This window comes from Struthio camelus, chromosome 2, assembly GCF_040807025.1.
Source record: "Struthio camelus isolate bStrCam1 chromosome 2, bStrCam1.hap1, whole genome shotgun sequence".
Lineage (NCBI taxonomy): Eukaryota > Metazoa > Chordata > Aves > Struthioniformes > Struthionidae > Struthio > Struthio camelus.
This window is the reverse complement of record NC_090943.1, coordinates 155,214-175,334: the sequence shown is the minus strand read 5'-3', so window position 1 is coordinate 175,334 and position 20,121 is coordinate 155,214. Positions and strand designations below refer to the sequence as shown.

Genomic DNA, 20,121 nt, shown 5'->3' with positions numbered 1-20,121 from the left:
GCTTTTCACTTCTGGCTGAGCTGAAGAACGTCTGTTACAGAGAGATACTAGTACCAATTTACTGATTATGGCTTATGTAAACATAAGAACCCTGTTGTACTGAATCAGACCAAAGTATCCTGTCTCCGACTAGCAACGGATGTGTGGGAAAAGCTTAGAAAAATGTGGCAAATACTGAAATTTTTTTCATCTATATACCTTTTCAGTCTTTGCAGTCAGCTAATTATGAAATCAGCAATTTTGGGTAAACAGTGTTAGAAAATCCTCCAAATTCTTACGTCTGCTATTTCAATGTTAAGCAAAAACTCGTGAGGAGTTGTTCCAATTTTCTGATCTGGACTAGTCTAGCTGTGTTTTCCATCCATTGACTCTTCCCAGATTATGTTTTTCTATTACCATTCTGCCCTTTTCCGTTTAACTGAATGCTCTCTTGGATTCTGAGTCCAGGAAGAACTATAAGACCATTCACTTTGGCCTTTTCCTAAAGGTAGTGGGTGCCTCCGTTCAGCTCTCAGCTGTTGCTGAGTAAGGGTACGCTTTTTAGAAAGGCAGCTCTTGTCACTCCAGCTTCAAATGAAAGAACAAGACTGAGATATGGATGAGAGCTAGCTGGCAGAGATAGAGACAAGAGTGGGATGACTGTAGATGCTTAGTAAAAGAAACTGGAAATAAAGACAATGAGAATAATAACCTACTAAACACAGGAAATGCATTTGTGACTTTTGACTTGTGTTTGAACTTATGCATGTCATTTGGTTCAAGGTGACCACTGAACACTAGGCAGTGAATTTGGCAAAAGGCTTTTTCTAACTGTCACCTAGGGAGATTTCTTTGCTTTTCAGTTCTGACGCTCAGCTCCATGTGTTTTTGTTGCTGTCACTGTCCTGCTAGGCTACTGCTATGTCCTCTATGCTGACAAACTTGCTAGGAGCCCATCGATACAAGAGTTACTGCAGTGTATGCCTGCTACTCTAGTCTGACTTTCTGCAGAGAGCAACTCTCACTGGAATCAGTAGTTTCTATGTTAAAACTCCTTTAGTTTCTCAATGAAAAGTAAGGTGGTGACTTTAACCTTGTTAGGGGTTACAGAATCCAGTAACTTGATAGAGATGAGGCTGCCACAGCTCTGTGCCCCCACATCCAGCCAGTGGGGTAGCTGAGAATGTATTCCCAGGAGGCATACACACAAACACATGTATACAACACAAACACACACACACATTTATATATATATACACGTATATGTATATATATGTATATACATATACATGGCCAGCCACACAGACCAGCACAGATGGACACATACAGCACTCACACAAAGACAAACAGCACCAACAGTCTCATCCTGTTCCCTCTCTGGCTGAGCAGGATGAAGGTCCTTTAGTGGGAAATTTATATCTACACATGTACAGTGTGATTCCCTGTAGTGGCTGGGCTGAGGCACTCAGTTTACCTGCTAGCTGGCCCTGGATCCTCAGTCTCCCCAACTGCTGGCACCTGGGCATGTGAGCTCCCGAGGCGCACAGCCCCACTCCCGATGTACACTGCTTCTCACACGCCTGCGCACACACGCACGCAGCATGGATCCCTCCAGTAACTGGGCTTAGGCACACAGCCTGTCCAGCAGCTGGCCCTGGATCCTCGCTCTTCCCAGGTGCCTTACCCCTTGAGACACAGACACGTGCACAGGCGGGTATCAGTTGACCCATACCTTATGGTCTCTCCAGCAGCTGGCCGGGAATCCTCTGGTCCCTCCGGTAGCCAGCTCCTCCTGTGGTCTCATCCTTAAAGATGCACGTAGGCCTGGCTTCCAGGCCACTTCTGGCACCCCACACACATGGTCCCTGTGACCCAGGTTCCCACACCAGCTGCTGGCACTGAGACCTCCATACACATACACACACAGAATAGAGAGCCCCTCGCCCAGCAAAGTAGTCAGAAATGGATTTTAGTGAGACGACAGGACAGGCTGCGCTGATCAGGTGCAGGACATGGCCAGACAAGCGTACTGACCAGCTGTGTTTACGCACAACCAGCCCTTTTCATCCCCTTATTCCTCTATTTTCCCATGTTTTTTCCCCCCCTGAAAACCACTTTGATCCCTCCCTTTCCCTGCCTTTGGTTCCTCTGCTAAACACCCCGTATTAAGTCTCGTGCAATCCCCAAATGCTTTTCTCCTGCATCCCATAACATGTCCCATAGCCCCGATCGGTAACCCTCCCTCAGTCCAAAAGATGATCCAGAGAGCCACTCCATTGACTTTATCTTAATGGATTTCCTTCTTGGACAATGGGACTGATGGGTCTCCTGGGACAACCCTGGAAGGGGCTTGGGCAAGATATTATTTAGGTTCCTCCACTTACCATTGTTCCTCTGTGCTCCTTTGCGTGCATGCATGCAAGCTTTTTATCACATAAACTAACAACCTTCAGTACTCTAAATCACTTGGGGCTCACTCCTCTTTCAGTATGATATTGCCACAGTGGTTTTCAAACAGAGTGCTTGTGCTAACACCTGGAATTTGCTGATCTCCCAGTAAACTGAATACTAATCAAGGCATTTAAGCTTTTCTGGAAAGGTGGGGTTGGATGAATGGAAAGGTTCTTACTTTACAATGTAAAGGACTGAGAGTTCTGGTATTGTACAGTGGGAGTTATCCACATTTTTTTTTTTTATCCAGAAGTGTCATAAGTGCATAGAAACAGGCAAATAACTACAACAGGCATACTTTTTCTTCTAGCTCACATAGAAGTTGCTATATTCTCCATAATGCTTTCGTAACATAGATAGTGGCTAGTAGGTCTTCCTGTCTAGGCAATCATGTTGTGCGGAGGTCATCAAGTGAGACACATTTGGATTTCATGCACTGACAGTCTCAGAGGCTCTTGGGAGCATCTTGGTTTACTGTTTCTCAGTAAACACAGAGGTAACAGTGACATGGTCGTTCTCATACCTGGATATATTGGTAGCCCTGGCACCTCAGTATTGGACAAGGGTCCCATGAATTTTATGGAAAACTGTTTTGATCTCTCTTCCATTTTTTTTTTTTAACTCTCTTCATTAGCTCTGATATTTGAGACACAAATTTCCTGTCCTTTCCTTTATGGCCTTTGATAGTCCAATAGCCTTTATTGTTCTGTACTCTTCTTTATAATGATGATATCTGTCTTTGCCCATGGTAGTTGTCCAAAGCTATGGATAGAAGCATTTTTCTTCGAGTGTAGCTGTCACCCTTTTTTTTAAAGGGTCTCTAGCAGAATTTGAAGAATTTGCCTGCTGCATGGGTGTCAACTTCAGTCCGTCAGCAGCATACCTTTTACTTTTTACTCAGAAATTTGACACACATGTTCTCTGCCTGTGAATGAATTTTTAAAATACTTGTTTAAAGATGGTTCAGCTTCTTTCAGGATCCTCGACTGCAGGGCAGAAAATATAATTTACTAATGATATGTTTTTAATTTTATAGGCTCAGCTACAGCACCAAAGTGGGAAATAGTATAAACTTGACTTTTGTTAAGCACAAGGCCTTTAGTTTGCAAATGTGCTTTTGATGACAGGAGGGAAATTTGACCTGAGTCAGTGAAATTGTAAGGCTTAACAAGACATAAAGTTCAGAGTTTTTTAATTCATGTTTTTTAAACACTTAAAACAGTCATTCTTCCCCTGACAAAATAAATATGATTCACCGAAAATGAAGGATTTATAGTCGCAAGGCGACGTCCAGATGGAGAGCAAGAGCTATGTTTGCAACCCTTAGGCCAATGAAGAATGATTTTTTAAAAGTGAGCTGTAGATAATTTTGTAAATCTTTCCAGTTCTGTGGTAGAGAAATGAGATGCTGCAAGGTTATTTAAGGCTTTTTTATTCTTTCTTTTTCTTCTTTGATATCATAGGGATAAACACATGGAGTCTGATCAGCATACCAGCCAGTTCAATTACTACCCAGACAGTGACCAAGACTAGTAGTTGTAAGCAAAAGTGCAGAGCTTGTGCTTTGGGTGATTATTTACAGATTAATGGATCTTATGGCTAAAAGAGACCTTTGGACCATCTGTCTGACACCTGTATTTTACAGGCACTAATGGACTTTCCTTTATGAGCCCAATAACTTATATCTTTCAGAAAGACAAGATGCAGTTTGCCCTAGCAGTTTGGTTAGGTATTGTAAATTAAAAATGGGATATACTGCCTGTAGAGAGCCTCCATCACTGGAGATTTTAAGAACTTAAAGAAATATCTGTTAAGAATGGTTTAGGCCGGTCACAACTGTCTTGGGGCAAGGAAGGATCCGAAGCTTTTCTAATGGCCATGCTAGCCCCTTTCTTTGATTCTGTAGGTATCTTGTTTCTGACACTTAGGCTATCCTGAATGCAAGGGATGAAGGCTCCAGCAGTGCCCGTTGTGCTTGCGTAAGAGAGAGTGCCGCTGTAACTGTCTGTTAGGAGTGTGGGTTTTTCTTCCATGCTCCTAACTGACACGTTATGTGGTAATGCTTTTTAGTGTAATTTGTCTGGTGTCAGCTTTTTGCCACTGGCTCTTGTTCTGTCTTTTCTGATTTCATTAAAAAGCTTTTTAGCACTTGGTATTTTTTGAGTATGTTTGTACATGCATTGAATATACTTAAATGTCATAATCGTGTCATCTCCCAACATTATGTTTCATTCATTACACATGTTGAATTAGTCAGATCTTTCACAGACAACATTTTTCAGCCATCTGAAGCACTTTCTTGGCTTTTTTGTAAATTGTACGTGGCACAACTTTACTCAGTATTCGAACATGGACTTCACTAGTGCAGAAACCATATCTCCTTCAAATCATCCTGCTATTCCTGCTCACTTCTCTTTATAAGACCAAGGGTTGCTTTGGCTCTCTGTGCCACGGTGTGGCACAGGTACTTCAGACAGAGTTGTTTTCCCACTGTGCTCCCTATTTCCTTTTCAGAATTTCTGCTTTTCAAGAAATGATCTCTCACTTTATGGGAATGTTCTCTGTTCTTTGTTCCCAGACTGATCCTTGCATTTAAAAACGCACTTGATTTAAATGGATCCATCTTAATAAGATGTCTTCATGTCCTGATCTGACAGTTCTGTCCTGTACTCCAGTTCATTTTGTGAGAGGTGACTTTGTATTCGTTTCCAGAGTCTGAACGATGTTGTTGAATGTTGTTGGACTAGTCACTATCCTTATAAACGTACCTTCACTTTTAACTATGTTTCCCTATAAGCATCTGCTGTTTGATTTGTGCCAGCAAACTAGGTGCGTTATTTATATTTCATAGTGCTTATTTATAACCAGAAAAAAATAGTCCAGGCACCAGTCACCTCCCTAGAACAGTCTTTCAAATCTCTCATGATTAGTGCAAGGCAATAAGCTACCCTTACAAAAGGTTCCTATTAGTTCCCAGTAGAGTTTGTTTTTGTTCTATGGTCTTGTTTTTTTCCAGACTTTCTCTTTATTCTTTTTATATTTAATATTACAGCTCTGTGTATTGTTGTATTAAAGTGTCTAGTCCAAGGATGTCTGTGTATGGTTCGTGAGTAATACTGGTGCCATTTTTGTGCCTGGGAGTCCAGATGTAGCTTTGGAAGAAAGCAAACCGGTGGGCCTGCCGAGAACGCCATCACTGAGTCTCCCTGGGATTTAGAGGTACGCACGGACCGGCTTGGGCCCAAGGCAGTGTGAAGGAGCATGTGAGATATCTGCTGTCATAACATTTCTGTGACTGCCTGGTCTACTTCCCCCCCCTGCCACTGAAGCATGTGGTATGTCTCTCGTGGCTCTTGGCCATGTACAGATTTTACTGTGTGGCTCATAGGGTCAAGAAAACCAAATGCTCCTTGCCTAGGTGGTTCCTTTCTGCGTTTTCCAAGTCTCTTGTCAAGCCCTATGCTAGTTAGTGTCTCAGGCTAACTATTCTGAATGAAAAAGCTTTTCTTGATTTCTAATTTGTTGCCTTGTGTTTTTGTTGGTGGACCCCTAGTTCTTCTGTTACAAAACAAAGTGTTCCTAATTTCGTCTCAGGGCTAATCTTAATTTTGTATATTTTTTCCTCTCCTTTTTAATATAAACAAGCCCTTTTTCAGTTCCTCTGCATAAGATAATTATTTAATTCCTAATTTTTCTGTTTCTGGATCTCTATTAATTCTGCTGAGTATATACTTGAGATGCGACCAGCATTGGCTGAAGTGTGATAAAAGGGCGGGAGAACCACTGACCAATATCATGTTCTGTAATATCTTCTGTCAGGCTTTTTACAGTTCTTTCACATTTTATTTTCCGAGTGAGTGCTTCTATCAGGAGCTGCAGTTATTCTCCTGTGTTTGTATTTAGCGTTGTAAATTGTACATGAAGTTGTAATTAGTGATGTCAAGTCCTGCCTTTTCTGGTGTGTGGGTTCAAAGGGTTGGTGTCCTTTTTGTGCTATAAGCATGCCATCGTGGAGAAGGAGTCAGCATGTCTTCTGTAGAGCCAAAGTATGCCCCACAGATCTGTTATGCCCATGTTCTATTATCTATTGTGCCCATTTTCTATTAGGATTAGGTTCTTTGAAGGATCCTGTGAACAAGGGTGGGTCTGTCAGCACATTGTACTTGCATGTTTTTAAAATGCTCTCAGCAAGGTTTCTAAAAAATATAAAGGTTAATAAGGGAAGTATGTAGTCAGTAAGGAAATTCCTCAAAGGCAATAGGAAATAGGAATAAATGTTCAGTTTTCATAACGGGAGGAGTGACAGTTTGGTCCCCCATTGATGTTCAGGGTATTCATAAATGATTTGGAAAGAGGTAAATAATGAAGCAACAAAATTAGCTGATGATGTGACATTAGGTCATAGAACCTAAACCTCTCTCTCAAGAATTGTGGAAGAATCTCTTAAAACTGGATGATAACATGGTAGATTAAACTGAATTTTGATGAATTCAGAAGTAACGCACGTGGGAAAAATAAGCCTACCAATGGAAACACATGGTTGTCGAAATTTTCTCTTTTGGCTCAGGAAAGATACTTCAGCATCTTTATAGATAGTTGTCTGCAAATATTAACAGCCTAACACCCAGTAGCAATTCAAACAGAAAATTTGATGTTAGGTATTACAGGAAAAGAATTAACAAAACTGAAGTTCTTATTGTACAACTATATAAATCTGTGGTTCACCCATGCCCTGAATAGTGCATGCAGTTCTATATCCTTTGAGATGCAGTGACTAGTAAAGCTAGAAGAATTACAGAAAAGGTGATGAGGATAGTGAGATGTGGAGAGGAGATATATGAAGATTCTTAGGAAAAGATAGATAAAGATGACTATGTTAGAGATTATCCTGAGGGGAAAGTACAACTTATAGAACATGTGGACATGTGATTTACAGAATTTACGGGCGTGTGATGAAATTATCAGGCAGCAGGTTTAAAACAAAAACGAAGAGGTATTTATTTTATAGTGCCAAATCAGATTGTAGAGTTCATTACTAGAAGATGTTTTAGCAGTCTGTAGTATAAATGGGTTCAAAGATACTAGACTAGTCCATTAGTGGCTATTAAACATGGTAGTCCAGATTAAGTCTCTGGCTCAGGATGTTAGTAAACCTTGACTGTTGGAAACAGAAAGGTCATACAAGGGGAATATGCATACCTTCTTTCTTACAGTAATAGTGTTTAGTGGCTATGATGCTCTACGCATATTTAAAAAAAGGCAAATGTTTTAATGTGCGGGAATACTTTTAATTAGAGCACCTGATAAAGTTGTAAATAATATACAGGATTTGGGGGACATTAGCCCTTCTTCAGATTTTCTTTTTATTTTTTTTCTTATAGTCTTTCTTCAAACATCTATTACTGAATGTTGAAGGAGAGAGGATTGCAGGCTAAGTGGACCTTTTGTCTGAGATCTGATGGTGTCAGAATTGTGAATTTTTCACACTCTTATTAATATAAGGATAATAAATGATAAAGGCTACTTTTATTCCAGATGCCAGTAATTAGCTTTAAACAGCTTTTAAGAGAGAGAAAAAAATAGACTTTTAAGTAGTCTAGCTGAAACTCCCTTCCCCATCTTTAACTTTGTTGCTTCTGTAGTGCATTAGTCCCTCTGGACTAGATAGATTTCCCTTACCTATACAGATCTTCTTTACTGATTTAAAAATTAATAAAAAATACTTTGTTTCCGTTTATAGAGTGTACTTTGGATGAGGAGAGGAGTGAAGATAGGAGAACTTTTTTGGAAAGCAGTTTTTATCAAAAGGAGTTAGAACTTCACAAGCCCAATTGTCTTTTTCCTAGCAAGTCATGTTGTGGGTATTTTGCATGGTGCTAACAGATGAGAGGTCCCTGGGAGCAGGTGGTAAAATCAGGGTTTTTCTTTGAATCTTATGCAAGGATAAAGGTGTCTTGGGGAGAAGCAGAACACAGATATCAGATCATACCATCCAGTAGGTCAGGGTGATGTGGGATGGGAGAAGGATTTACAGAACAGAGAGAAAGGATTAACAGGGCTGTTACGCTGCTTTTTGGTGGGCGTTGTGCGTAGCAGAGTACCGTCATCTTTAATTTGAAAAACAAACCTAGGAAGTACCAAACAAAAACACCACTTAGAAAATTAAACTGAAATTCCCTGAAGTCTAAATTGCTTAATTCAGATGTAAAAGAGTGGGACATTTCCAGATATTTTAGCAAGCATATATCTGTACTTAATGCTACTCTGATGGCTTACTCACCTTTTAGATATGCACTGTTTCATATGACTCTTGTCCTTGCCCCTGCTTTCCCTTCTGGGCCTCCTTGAACTGCTCTGTGGAAGCCTATTCTGCACATCAAACTGGACTCTCCTATACTCTGTTGGTACTGTGCGGAATGATGTTCCCATGCACCACTGCTTCTTGCCATAGCTGAGAGCTGAATATTTCTTTGTAATAAAGACATCTGAGTGAGGGTTGAAGCGCACAGTCCAAGGAAGAGTCAAAAGGCAGAGGAACCGCGGTGGGCTAGGAAGCAGTGCCTGGAAAATGACAGAGGAAAAGGGTAAGAGGTTTTGCAGGGCAGATTAGGAAATCCTTTGGGAGCTCTGGTGAATGACCAGAGTTCTGGAGGTGGGCATGGGCATTGTTGTGAGATGAAATGCAGATTAGGAAACAAAAGCTAGCTGCAGAGTATATAAAAAATGGTAGGGGGAAAGAGCAGTAAATATGGCAAGCTTTCTTCTTCCAGGACGACTTAGCCTCCCTTACGTGCCTGCTATCTACTTTGCTCCTGTTAGAAAAGAGTTGGAAAGAAAACAGTGTGAACTGGTTTCGCGTGGTTTGGGGAGAACTTTTCAGCTGCGAGAACTGAGCTGTATGTGATGGCTAGGTGGGAGGAACCAGATTTGACCTGAGCACTTGGGTTTTAGAGAGTCTCACTTTTTCTATCGTGGTAGCAGAACTTGCAGCTGTGGAGAGAAATACTGTTATGCATATTAGAATGCACAGTAATATTCAACACTGTATTTATGAAAGACATTTAATTCTATAACAAAAGTATTACATGTTAAGGTGGGTAATAATATTTATAGTTATGGTTATATGATAAAGTACTGGCTTATTTTCTCTAAGTGTTTCAGGTCACTTCTTATTTACAAACTTTCATGCTAGTTCCTTGGAGCATCTGTAGGTTACTGCCAAATTTACCCAGCTTTTCAGGTATGAATAGAACGGAAGGCAAGTTAAAACAGCACCAATCACTCAGCTATGTGCTGAGGAAGCCAGGCCTTGAGCAGCGCTCTTACGGCTTTGCTGAACATGAAGGGACTGGGCCTGGGCTGTATTTCTGTCTCTCACCGCTTTCTTCTGCTCAGCCAAATCTCTTCCTTGTCTGAATCCTGAATGCTGAGCCCATGTGGACAAGGCTTGTGTGGACATGCCTTCCCTGGGTACCTGTTGCTGCCCCACAGTTTCCCTGTGGCACCCTGCTATTCAGCAGGGGCATAGCTCCTGGCAAGCCCTTGAATAGTTCTTGGAAGAGGCCACAGGAAGCTCTGACTGTACCCCATCACATAGCATTGACACCATCTGATGCACCTTGTCTCTTACTTCTCGGTCCTGCATCTGTTTTTTGTTCTCCTCAGTCACTGACTGTACTTTTGTGGATTTTCTTTCTTGCCTGTCTTTCCATATGCACTTACCTGTGCTCTGTCCTGACTTCTTTCTTGTCTCAATAATTTATTTGCGCTCTCTTCCTGGATCTCTTATGTCACTTTCTAGCTAATGCTTTCTGTATGTCCTTAAATCCTCCCTCGATCCCTTTTCCTTATCTGGTCCTACCATGTCTTTCTCCTCCCCTTCATGTTTTTGTACTGAATGTATTTTTTTCTAGAGTTTCTATGGCTATTTCCCTTCCTCCTATTTTCCCCCTTACAGCTGTGCTTTGGCTTTGTTCCTCATGGCTGTTACAGGACACCAAGATGACCGTTGTGCTACAGAAGTACATACTGGCTGCTCGTACCAGGTAATTCCTGGCTTACACACCCAGAATTGCATGAACTCTTTGACTCTTGCTTTGCGTTTACATTTTGCGTCCATTGTTTCTTCCAAGTTTCAGAAGACCTTTTCAGGTTTGTTGCTTCCTAAGAGTGTGCCTCCCATGCAACAAGTGACCTCCCTGCCCCATTTCAGACTCTCTGAATGCACATTTATAGAGAGGTATAAACATATATATAATATATATATTCTGTTCCCAGTTCACCACATGACTTGGATAACAGTATAAGTGGCTTGTCCTCTCTCCTTGTGTTTTATGCAAACGTAATAAAGATTCATTTCCATCTCATACTTCTCCTGTATTATTGGTAAATTTATTAAATTATATTAGGCAGACAGCAGGTCCTGTCTACTGCCAGTTCTTCATTTAGCTCTTATTATTTTGGATTTTTTCTTTTTTGACACATATTATATGACGTGCTATATTGGTTTTGTGCAGGGTTGAGTATTTTATTCAAAATGTTACAGAGTACAGCAGATACTTCAGCAGTTTATATTTGAGTCAAAATAGGGTTTCACTTAACCAGGCCAGCACTTAAACTGTCCTGAGACTGTCCCCTTGGCTTTCTTGGTGCTTTATTTCAAAATCCTCTGTTCCTGAAGTGCCAGCGTTAAGCCACCAATATGTGGCAATCTTGCATTTATTCTTTTTCCAATTATATCACATCAATCCAAATTAGTTTGTTTCAAATACCTACAAACTCAGCTAGTTACAAGTGTTTTATTGTGAATTTTCTTCACCTTTCCTGCTTCCTACTTGTAAAATATGTTTCCCACTGCTCTACTTCTTTCTTATCTTGGAAAACATTTAAGTCATGGTCTCATCTAAATGGGATTTCTTGGTAAAGCTGATTTAAGAAGCTCCCACTCTGCTCTGGCTGCTTATTCTTGCTTCTTGTGGTAGTTTGTTTCTCCCCTTCACTATTTTACCATAACAAGTTTTGGGACCTGTAAATGAGATAAACATTGGTTCTCAACCTGAACAGTACTCCTCTGTTGTTCCCAACTTCTAAAGAAATTCCTGAAAAATGAGAAAAACAAGGACTGTGTGGCTCAGCTAAAGATAGTGAGACAAAGTGTTCCTCAGCTAATGCTGATCTTGACATGGTTATTATTCCTGGAGTTTGCTCAGCAATTTGTTATCACAGCAGCTAATTGAAGGGTAGCAGTTTACAAACACCAGGCACGTTGTAACTGTACATCAGAGCACTTAATAAGTAGTTACGTTATTGAAAATGCTCCTGTTGTACTATTCAGTGATTTCTCTGCTTAGATTCTAGCACCGTGCATTACAAATGGATAAAAGGGATGTGGTTTATTTGATTAACTGCACATGTCTGCAGCTGAACTAGTCATCACAGATTCTCTTTACAGTGAATAGAGGGTTTAACTCACCACAGTGTAATATAAAGGCCCAATATAGGTCATTCTGTAATCTCCTGAAACTTCCCTAAAAGTGCCTGTTCCTCTTCATTGACTATCAGGGGTGGCCAGCTCATCAATAGGTGCATATATTGCACACGTCTGCAGTGATTTGAGATGAAACCCACCGAATACCTTGTGCTACCAGCTAGTTGGCTGGTTAGAGCCTCAGCTCTGACCTCAGTTATATTCTCAGTATAACTGTACCCACACAGTCGGTGGTTTATGGAAAGCTGGATGGACAAATTGGCTGTTCATTTTAAAAATAGCCTTATGAAAATTTATCGGCTTAGTTGGACAAGATACGTTTTCCATAAAACTAATTTGATCTGTGTTAACTATAAACACACTTTTCAGTAGCACTAATATTTATTGAGTCATAAATCAACAATACTGTTAGACTGTCTGACTTACTGGCCTATAATTAATCAAGTCATTCAATTCACGGTTCTTAATTATCTGGTACAATATTACCTTTCTTTCATTCTTATTCAGTGTTTCAAGATTTCTTAAGAGTTCACAATGATGGTCTGAGGAGCACACAAGTCATCTCTCATAATGCTGTTGAATAGCAGTATCAAGCAAATAATTTAAAGCTGTCTGCCTTTAGCACCTTTGTATAGGAACGGTTGTAGTAATAAGCATTTTGTCATCAATATAAAGTGTGAGCGTATCATCTGACTTCTTTCTAAATACTTCATAGAAATGTTTAGTGTCAACAATTATACAACTTCTTGATATTGCATTAGTCATGAATAATTTCTAAGAATTTTTTGTTACTAAAACTTTTTAAAAAAATTGTTCATATCGTTTCTGACTTTGCATAGTTATGGACGTTGAATCAGTTACATTAAGTTCTGTAATTGAACCTTAGATATCGCAATGATGGCAGTGTAAAATTATGAGGATTGCTCTCATTGTCTATTATATTTTGTTGCCCTTTTATTTTTGATTCTCTCCCTTCTAAAGGAGTGTATCTTTTTGATTCTGTTGTTATTGTTTGTGATTATGTTTTTTTGAGTATCTAATAAAGCGCTCTTAAACAAAGAGCTCCTCAGGTTTTGTGTACATTTTCCTTCTTAAAAACTCTCAGTCATTTTTGTTCAGTATTCACTATTTAGTATTTTTGGTTTGATTAATATTTACGGTTTCAGTTTGGATTAATCTGCTCTTTTTTCAAGTACTGGGCATATATATTTTCATGAAGGCTGCTCATATATTTAGGATATATGTGTGCATGAAAGGAGTGTTACTTTTATGTCCGTGAAATAACGTATGCACGAGTACTACAATCTGTATTCATGTTAACTGTGTAGATAAGAAGACTGCTTGATCCCTTTTGGCTAGGCCCTGTTCCTGCAAAAACAAAGCAGTGCTTCTGAGCGGATAGCCTGTGGGTTAGTTTTCTTCTTGTTCCTGCTGTTAATCAGTGCAAAGACCTGTACTGCTACTAGTTCTATCTTTTTCCTTAAGGCTTTTGTCTACCATTATCTCTCAACATTTGCCCTCTGCCAAAAGTTCCTTCACTTTGAGCTTCATAGGAAAGGCAGATTAATAATTAGACACCTGTAAACAATACAGGTCATGTCACAGAGAAATAGTATGAGTGAAAACATATACAGGGTTGTGGATTAATGTTGATAAACATAATTCCATTTGCCAGGAATGCAGAATTCTATCCCTTCACCTTTACTTTTACTTTGCAGTGGAGGTAAATATTATTGTCTTCCCTTTGAGAGCAGAGACATTTGGGCATCCAGGAATGGAATGATCCTTAAAGATCTTCTGTTCCATGGCTTGTGACTATAGAAACATAATTCAGAGGCACCACAGGTCTGGCATTCGCTTTTGTCTTCCTAACAGATTACTTGAATTTCACGAGTCCAAATCACATGAGGTAGAAAAGGTCAAGCCCAACCCTCCATTCCAGTGTTCAGTATGGTAAGTACCAGATAACGACGACACCCTTCACAGATTTGCAGTCTGTTGTAGCTTTAAGTTATCCTGCTACCCACTTCTGTATTTTCTGTCTTTCCATATACAACCAGTGGCAGTAATAAGATTTCTCCTGGATACCATAGGCTCAAGTATTTCTCCATCTAGGGCTCAAAGCTCTCTTTGGGGAAAATTGCTTCACCAAAGACCTCAAGAGGCTATGTAATTCAGGGGTTCTCACTATGTATTTCTTGACCAGTTCAGGCTCTTGTGATGAGCTACATTAGTTGACCAGCAGTGGAACTGTGCTGGCACTGAGAGTATGGAGTAATCTGAATCCTTGGATGCGGGAGGAAACGAGTTGGTGAGGGCTGCTAATGTTAATGTTGCTGCCTGCTCTGCATGCCCAGGCTAGTGCTGTCCTACAAAACAACAGTGGGATGCTGCCAAGGCACTGTCATTGTCCACCTATAAATCATTTCCTCTCTCCCTTGTCCCTCTGGCTTCTTTGGTATGCATCTTTTGGCTCTTGAGTAGTTGAAGGCTTTTATATGCATCAACTTTACCTGAAGCCCAGCTAGTCTATCCGCTGTCCAGAGGCAGAATCAGCCATACCTGTCTTTTTTGACAAGCGTTTGTCTAAAAACCTTCGGTGGTGGTCTTTAAACATCTTCCCCAAGCACTCTGTTCCAGCATCTCTCTGCCAAACCTGAATCTTCTCTGATACTATTTAAAACCATTACTGTTTATGCGGTCTCTGATGGACGTGGAAGATGTTAATTCCTCCTTTGCAGCAACCTGTATGTTTTTATGTCCTTTTCAGTCTTCTCTTCTTTAGGATAAGCCACCCTAATTCCCTCATTATCTCCGTATGAGTTTTATTTTTTTATGTTTCTGAAGTGCAGATCCAAAGACTGCAGAGAGTATTCCAGATGAGGCTGTACTATTGCACCTGTGTCTTGCAGACTGTACATCCTGGAAGAGTATTTACTCTTTTTTTTTTTTTCCCCCCAGACAACATATCATTGTTGATTCATGATCTTGTGCTCTATGGTAGTGTCAGAAAATGAAAGCAATGGTAAGAATTAGCATCATCAAGACTTTCTCAGAGAAGAATGCTCCTTAAAAACAGGCAATACTGGATTTTCCTGGTCTTTTTAGAGTGTTTATTCTACGGTTGGTTCCTGTTTGCAGAGAATATTCTGTTCCAAGATCTCGCTTTCTAGGGCATGGTTAACTTGCATTGTCCCAGGAGAGTACAGCTCTTGTAATATTTCAAACATCAGGGTGGGATGCAATTCTCACATTAAAACACCTGCATTTAGGTATAGATACGTAGGTGTCTATGTATGAATAGGTGTCTAAGCTCCCAATATATTAAGTGGAAATCTCCTCTGTAAAGCCACTTTGAATAATGCTTCTCTTTTCTTAAGAAAGCAAGTACTTGAGAGGCAAAAATAAGATCCTATAAAGATCTGGGAAGAGATATCAGATGATAGTGCAGTGATGAATAATTGGGGGGGATGGTTTATATAGTTGATTTATATGTTATTTCCTTTCTAACACCCATCATTTTTAGTAGAGTAATATACATAGATCATATATGGAAAAACAAACAGATCAGTTTTTCTAGAGGGAGTGGTTGTAGATGTTCTTTGGGATCATGGTAGAAAACAAATGAAAATGGTGTCGTAGAATGATGCTGTTCAAGGAACATTACTGCCTGATACTGTAATACTTGTTCCCTTTCAAGTATCTGCACTTCAAAAAGGCTGATGGAATATGATAACATCTTCAGAAGAGACCTTTAAAGAGATCAAAAGTGTAGAAAAGCTGCCTTATGATGAGCAACCACAAGGACTCAGTATTTTAGTTTACCCAAGAGAAGGTTGAAGGAGGGATTTGATCTTGATCTGAAAGAACCTATATGGGGAGTATGGTCTGTTAACAAGGCCATTTTATCTGAAAGTAGGGATTCCTGGTCTGATACGCATAGCACAGGTGAACATTGCCTCTTGCTGTATATGAATTTAGGAATTACTGCTGCTACTGCCCTAAGGTATGTGGCCATGCTCAGCCCAGGATTTGGCAAGGTGGAAAAGGCAGACTAGAATTCGTGTCTGGGAGCTAAAACTAGGCAAATTCAAACATGAGGTAAGGCATAGTTTTACAAGGAGGATAACTGAACAGTGGAAGAACAAATGTCAGGATACAGTAGATTCTAGATCACTGCGATTCTTTAAATCCAATAATAACTTTCCGTCATCTTTACAGCCTTTGTTCAAGTAACAGCAAATTCTGTGAAGCCATTGCTTTGGGTCAGTGTTATGGGAACAGCTGTCCTGGGTTAGGTCATGGGTATAACTCAGTATTTTGACAGTGGCCAAGAATAACTTTAAGGAAGAGTATGAAAACAGAACAATAATATAAAGATACTTGGCCTTGAATACTGTCCTAGAGTGAGCCAGAGGGGTAGCATAGAAATGCTGCCATCATATAGAAGACCAGGTCCAATTACTGTAATAGACCTTCTAGCTTTAGAATCTGTTCAAGCATTTCCTCCAGATAAGTAACATCCCTGTCAGTTTCTGAAGCACAAATTCAAAAAATATGCTTCAAATTATTTATTTGGCTTTCCACAAAATTATAAAATCGCAGAACGATGCAGGTTGGAAGGGACCTTGGGAGGTCTCAAGTCCAGCCTTCTGCTCAAAGCAGGGTCAGCTATGAGGTCAATTGCTCAGGACTTTATGCAGTGAGGTTTTGAAAACCTCCAAAGGTGGCAGTCCCACAACCTCTCTGGGTTCCAATGCTCGGCTGTCCTGTTGTGAAAAAGTTTCTCCCTATATCCGGGCAGCCCCTTTCGTGTTTCAACTTATGCCCACTGCCTCTCATTCTCCTGCCATGCACCGCTGCGAAAGAGCCTGGCTCCATCTTCTTGACAACCCCCTGTTAGGTATTGGCGGGCTGTTATTAGGGCCCGTCAAAGCCTTCCCTTCTCCAGGCTGAACAAGCCCCCGCTCCCTCAGCCTCTCCTCATAGTGCATGCGCTGCTCCAGCCCTCTGACCATCTTGGGGACCCGCTGCTGAACTAGCTCCAGTTTGCCAATGTCTTTCTTGTACTGGGGGCCTCAAAGCTGGACGCAGCGTTGTAGATGTGAGCTAATGAGTACCGAGTGAAGAGGGATAATTGCTTCCCTCAGGCTCCTGGCTGTGCTCCTGTTCCCACAGCCCAGGATGCTCTTAGTCATCTAGGCTGCCAGGGCACACTGCTGGCTCACACGCAGCTTGCTGCCCATTAGCCACTACCCTCTAAGCCCAATCATCCAACCAGCTTTTTACCCATCCGGTTGTTCGCCCATCCAGACCATAATGCTCCAACTTGGATGCAAGCATTTGACGGGAAACAGTGTTGAAAACTTTGCTAAAGCTGCAGTAAAAGGCATCTGCTGCTCTCTCTTGCCCATAAATCCAGTCATCTTATCATAGAAGACAGTCAGGTTGGTCATGCATGATTTACCCTTGGTAAATCCATGTTGACTGCTCCCAATCACCTTATTCTCTTTCATGTTCCCAGAAATGTGTTTGTAGAGGACTCACTCCATGATTTTCCCAGGGACTAAATTTAGGCTGACCGGCCTGTAGTTCCCTGGATTGTTCTTTTGGCCTTTTGTGAAGATAGGTGCAACATTTGCTTTTTTCTAGCGTTCAGAGACCTCCCTCAACTTCCACGACCTTTCAAAGATGATAGAGAGTGGCCTTGAAAAGATATCAACCAGCTCCCTCTGCAACCTTGGATACCATCTGTTGGGTCCCAGGAGCTTGCATAAGTCGATTTCTCTCGAGCAGTCCTGACTCAATCTTTGTCCATTGCCAGTCATTCTTCTTGAGCCTGTTCACTAATCACAGACGTTCGCTAATCACAGAAGTGTGGGAAACCTTGCTGGTGAAGACTGAGGGAAAGAAAGCGTTGAGTACTTCAGCCTTATCTGCCTCTGCTGTCACTAAATCACCCACCACATTCAGCACTGGGCCTGCATTTTCCTTGGTTAGCTGTTTACTACTAATGTAGAAGCTCTTCTTTTTGCCCTTGACATCCCTTGCAAGTCTCAACTCCAGCCCAACTTTGGTTTTCTTGACACCATCCTTACATGCCCAGGCAGTTTTTTCTAAATTCCTCCTTTGTAGCTTGTCCCTGCTTACACCTCCTGTGTGCTGTCTTTTTATGTTGGGAGCTCCACCATGAGTTCCCTGCTTAGTCAATCTGGGCTCCTCATAAATCTGTTCATTTTCCTGAGAATCAGGAGATACTACTCATGTGCTTGGAGATGGCTGTCCTTAAACACCTGTCAGCTTCCCTGAAGCTATTTTGCCCTTCAGAGCTGCCTCCCATGGGATCCCATCTACCAGTTCCATGAATAAGCCAAAGTCCAGAGTCCGTACTTTGCTACTGTCTTTCCTCTTTCCCTTCAGGATATTGAGCTTCACTATTTCATGGCTGCTGCAGCCAAGGCTGCCATTGATTATCATATCCAAACCATTTATTTCTTGTGAGTGAATAGCAGCTCCAGGTTTGTATCACCCATTGTAAGCTCATCTTGCATCCATGTTAAGAAGTTGCCATTAACACCCTGCAGAAACAGAATCACAGAATAGTTGATACCGGAAGAGACCTCTGGAGATCATCTAGTCCAAGCTCCCTGCTCAAAGCAGGGTCAACTAGAGCAGGTTGCTCAGTATCACATCCAGTCAAGTTTTAAATATCTCCAGGGATGGGATAAGTTGCTCACTGGGCAATGTGTTCCAGTGTCTGACCACCCCCACAGTAAAGAAGTTTTTTTTTTTTTAATGTTTAAGTGAGATTTTCTATATTTCAATTTGTGCTCGCTGCCTCTTGTCCTGTCGCTGGGTGCCACTGAGAAGAGTCGGGCTCTGTCTTCTTTATGTCCTCCCATCAGATATTTGTACGCATTGATAAGATTCCCACTGAGCCTTCTCTTCTCCAGGCTAAACAATCCCAGTTCTTTCAGCTGGGAGGTCCTGTCTGGTCCCTCATCCCATCAGCTCTCCTTGTATGATAGATGCTCCAGTCCCTTAATCCTCTTTGTGACCCTTTGCTGGACCCACTCCAGTATGTCCATGGCTTTCTTGTACTAGGGAGCCCAGCACTGGACGCAGCACTCCAGATGTGGTCTCACTAGCGCCGAGTAGAAGGGAAGGATCACCTCCCTTGACCTGCTGGCGATGTTCTTCCTAATGCAGCTCAGGATGCTGTTGGCCGCCTTTGTCACAAGGGCACATTGCTGGCCTATGTTCACCTTTTTGTCCACCAGGACCTCCGGGGCTTTTTCTGCAAGGCTACTTTCAAGCTAATCAGCCCCCAGTGCGTACTGCTGCATGGGGTTATTCCTCCCCAGGTGAAGGACTTTGCATTTTCCTTTGTTGAACTTCATGAGACTAACTCTTGGACTGTTTGCATCCTGCTGTGTTGCTCTTCCAGCTGCTGTCAGGGAGGTTTAGGTCTTCCATAAGAACCAGGGTCCATGATCTGGATACTTTCAGAAGTTGCTTGAAGATCTCATCTACTTTCTGACCCCTTTTGAGTGGCCTCCAACAGACTCTCACCATCACGTTGCCTTTTTTAGCCTCTCCTCTGATCCTGACCCACAAGCTCTCAACTGCTTTATCATATGTCCCATATAGGTCCTCCAAACTTTCAAGCTGCTAGTGCTTCACATAAAGGGCATCCCCGTTCCTTGTCTTCCCTGCCTATCTTTCCTGATGAGCCCATAGTCATCAGTCATAGCACTCCAGTTGTGCGACCTGTCCCTCATTTCAGTCATTCTAACAATGTCATAGCTCTGCATCTGCCTGCGGAGCTGTGGCGCTCTCTTTATATTTCCCAGGTTGTGTGCATTTGTGTGTAGGCACTTTAAGGCAGGCCTGTTTCGACCTGTTTTATCCTTCCCAAGGAGGTCCTTCCCTCTCTCGCTCTCATCACCCTGCCCCATCTCTGTTTCTTCACTTACCTGCAAGCTGTTTTCACCATCCCCTAACATACTGGGTTGTTACCACAGTCCTTCCTCACTAGGTTGGCAAGCCTTTAGGGAAAGATGCTTCTCTACCGCTTTGTCAAATTAATCGTACTTCGTGCTAGCAGTCCTCATTCCTCAAAGAGGGAACCATGGTCACAAAAGCCAAAGCTCTGTTTTTCTCTAACACCAGCCACACAGCTAGCTGTTAACACGCAGGATGCA

General features: G+C 41.5%; 1 protein-coding gene across 9 annotated transcripts in view; it reads left to right on the top strand.

The window, feature by feature from the left end:
• The window catches only part of SMARCD3 (SWI/SNF related BAF chromatin remodeling complex subunit D3), a 110,210-nt gene that overhangs the window by 4,717 nt on the left and 85,372 nt on the right, over positions 1 to 20,121 (top strand). For 5 of the 9 annotated variants that reach the window (XM_068933862.1, XM_068933864.1, XM_068933863.1 and 2 more), the window contains exon 3: positions 13,793 to 13,870. The exons of the other annotated variants lie outside the window; for them this stretch is intronic. In XM_068933862.1, coding sequence (XP_068789963.1) covers positions 13,868 to 13,870 — 3 coding nt within the window. In that variant the 5' untranslated portion in view covers positions 13,793 to 13,867. The remainder of the gene's footprint in view (positions 1 to 13,792; positions 13,871 to 20,121) is intronic. 9 annotated transcript variants of the gene reach the window in all.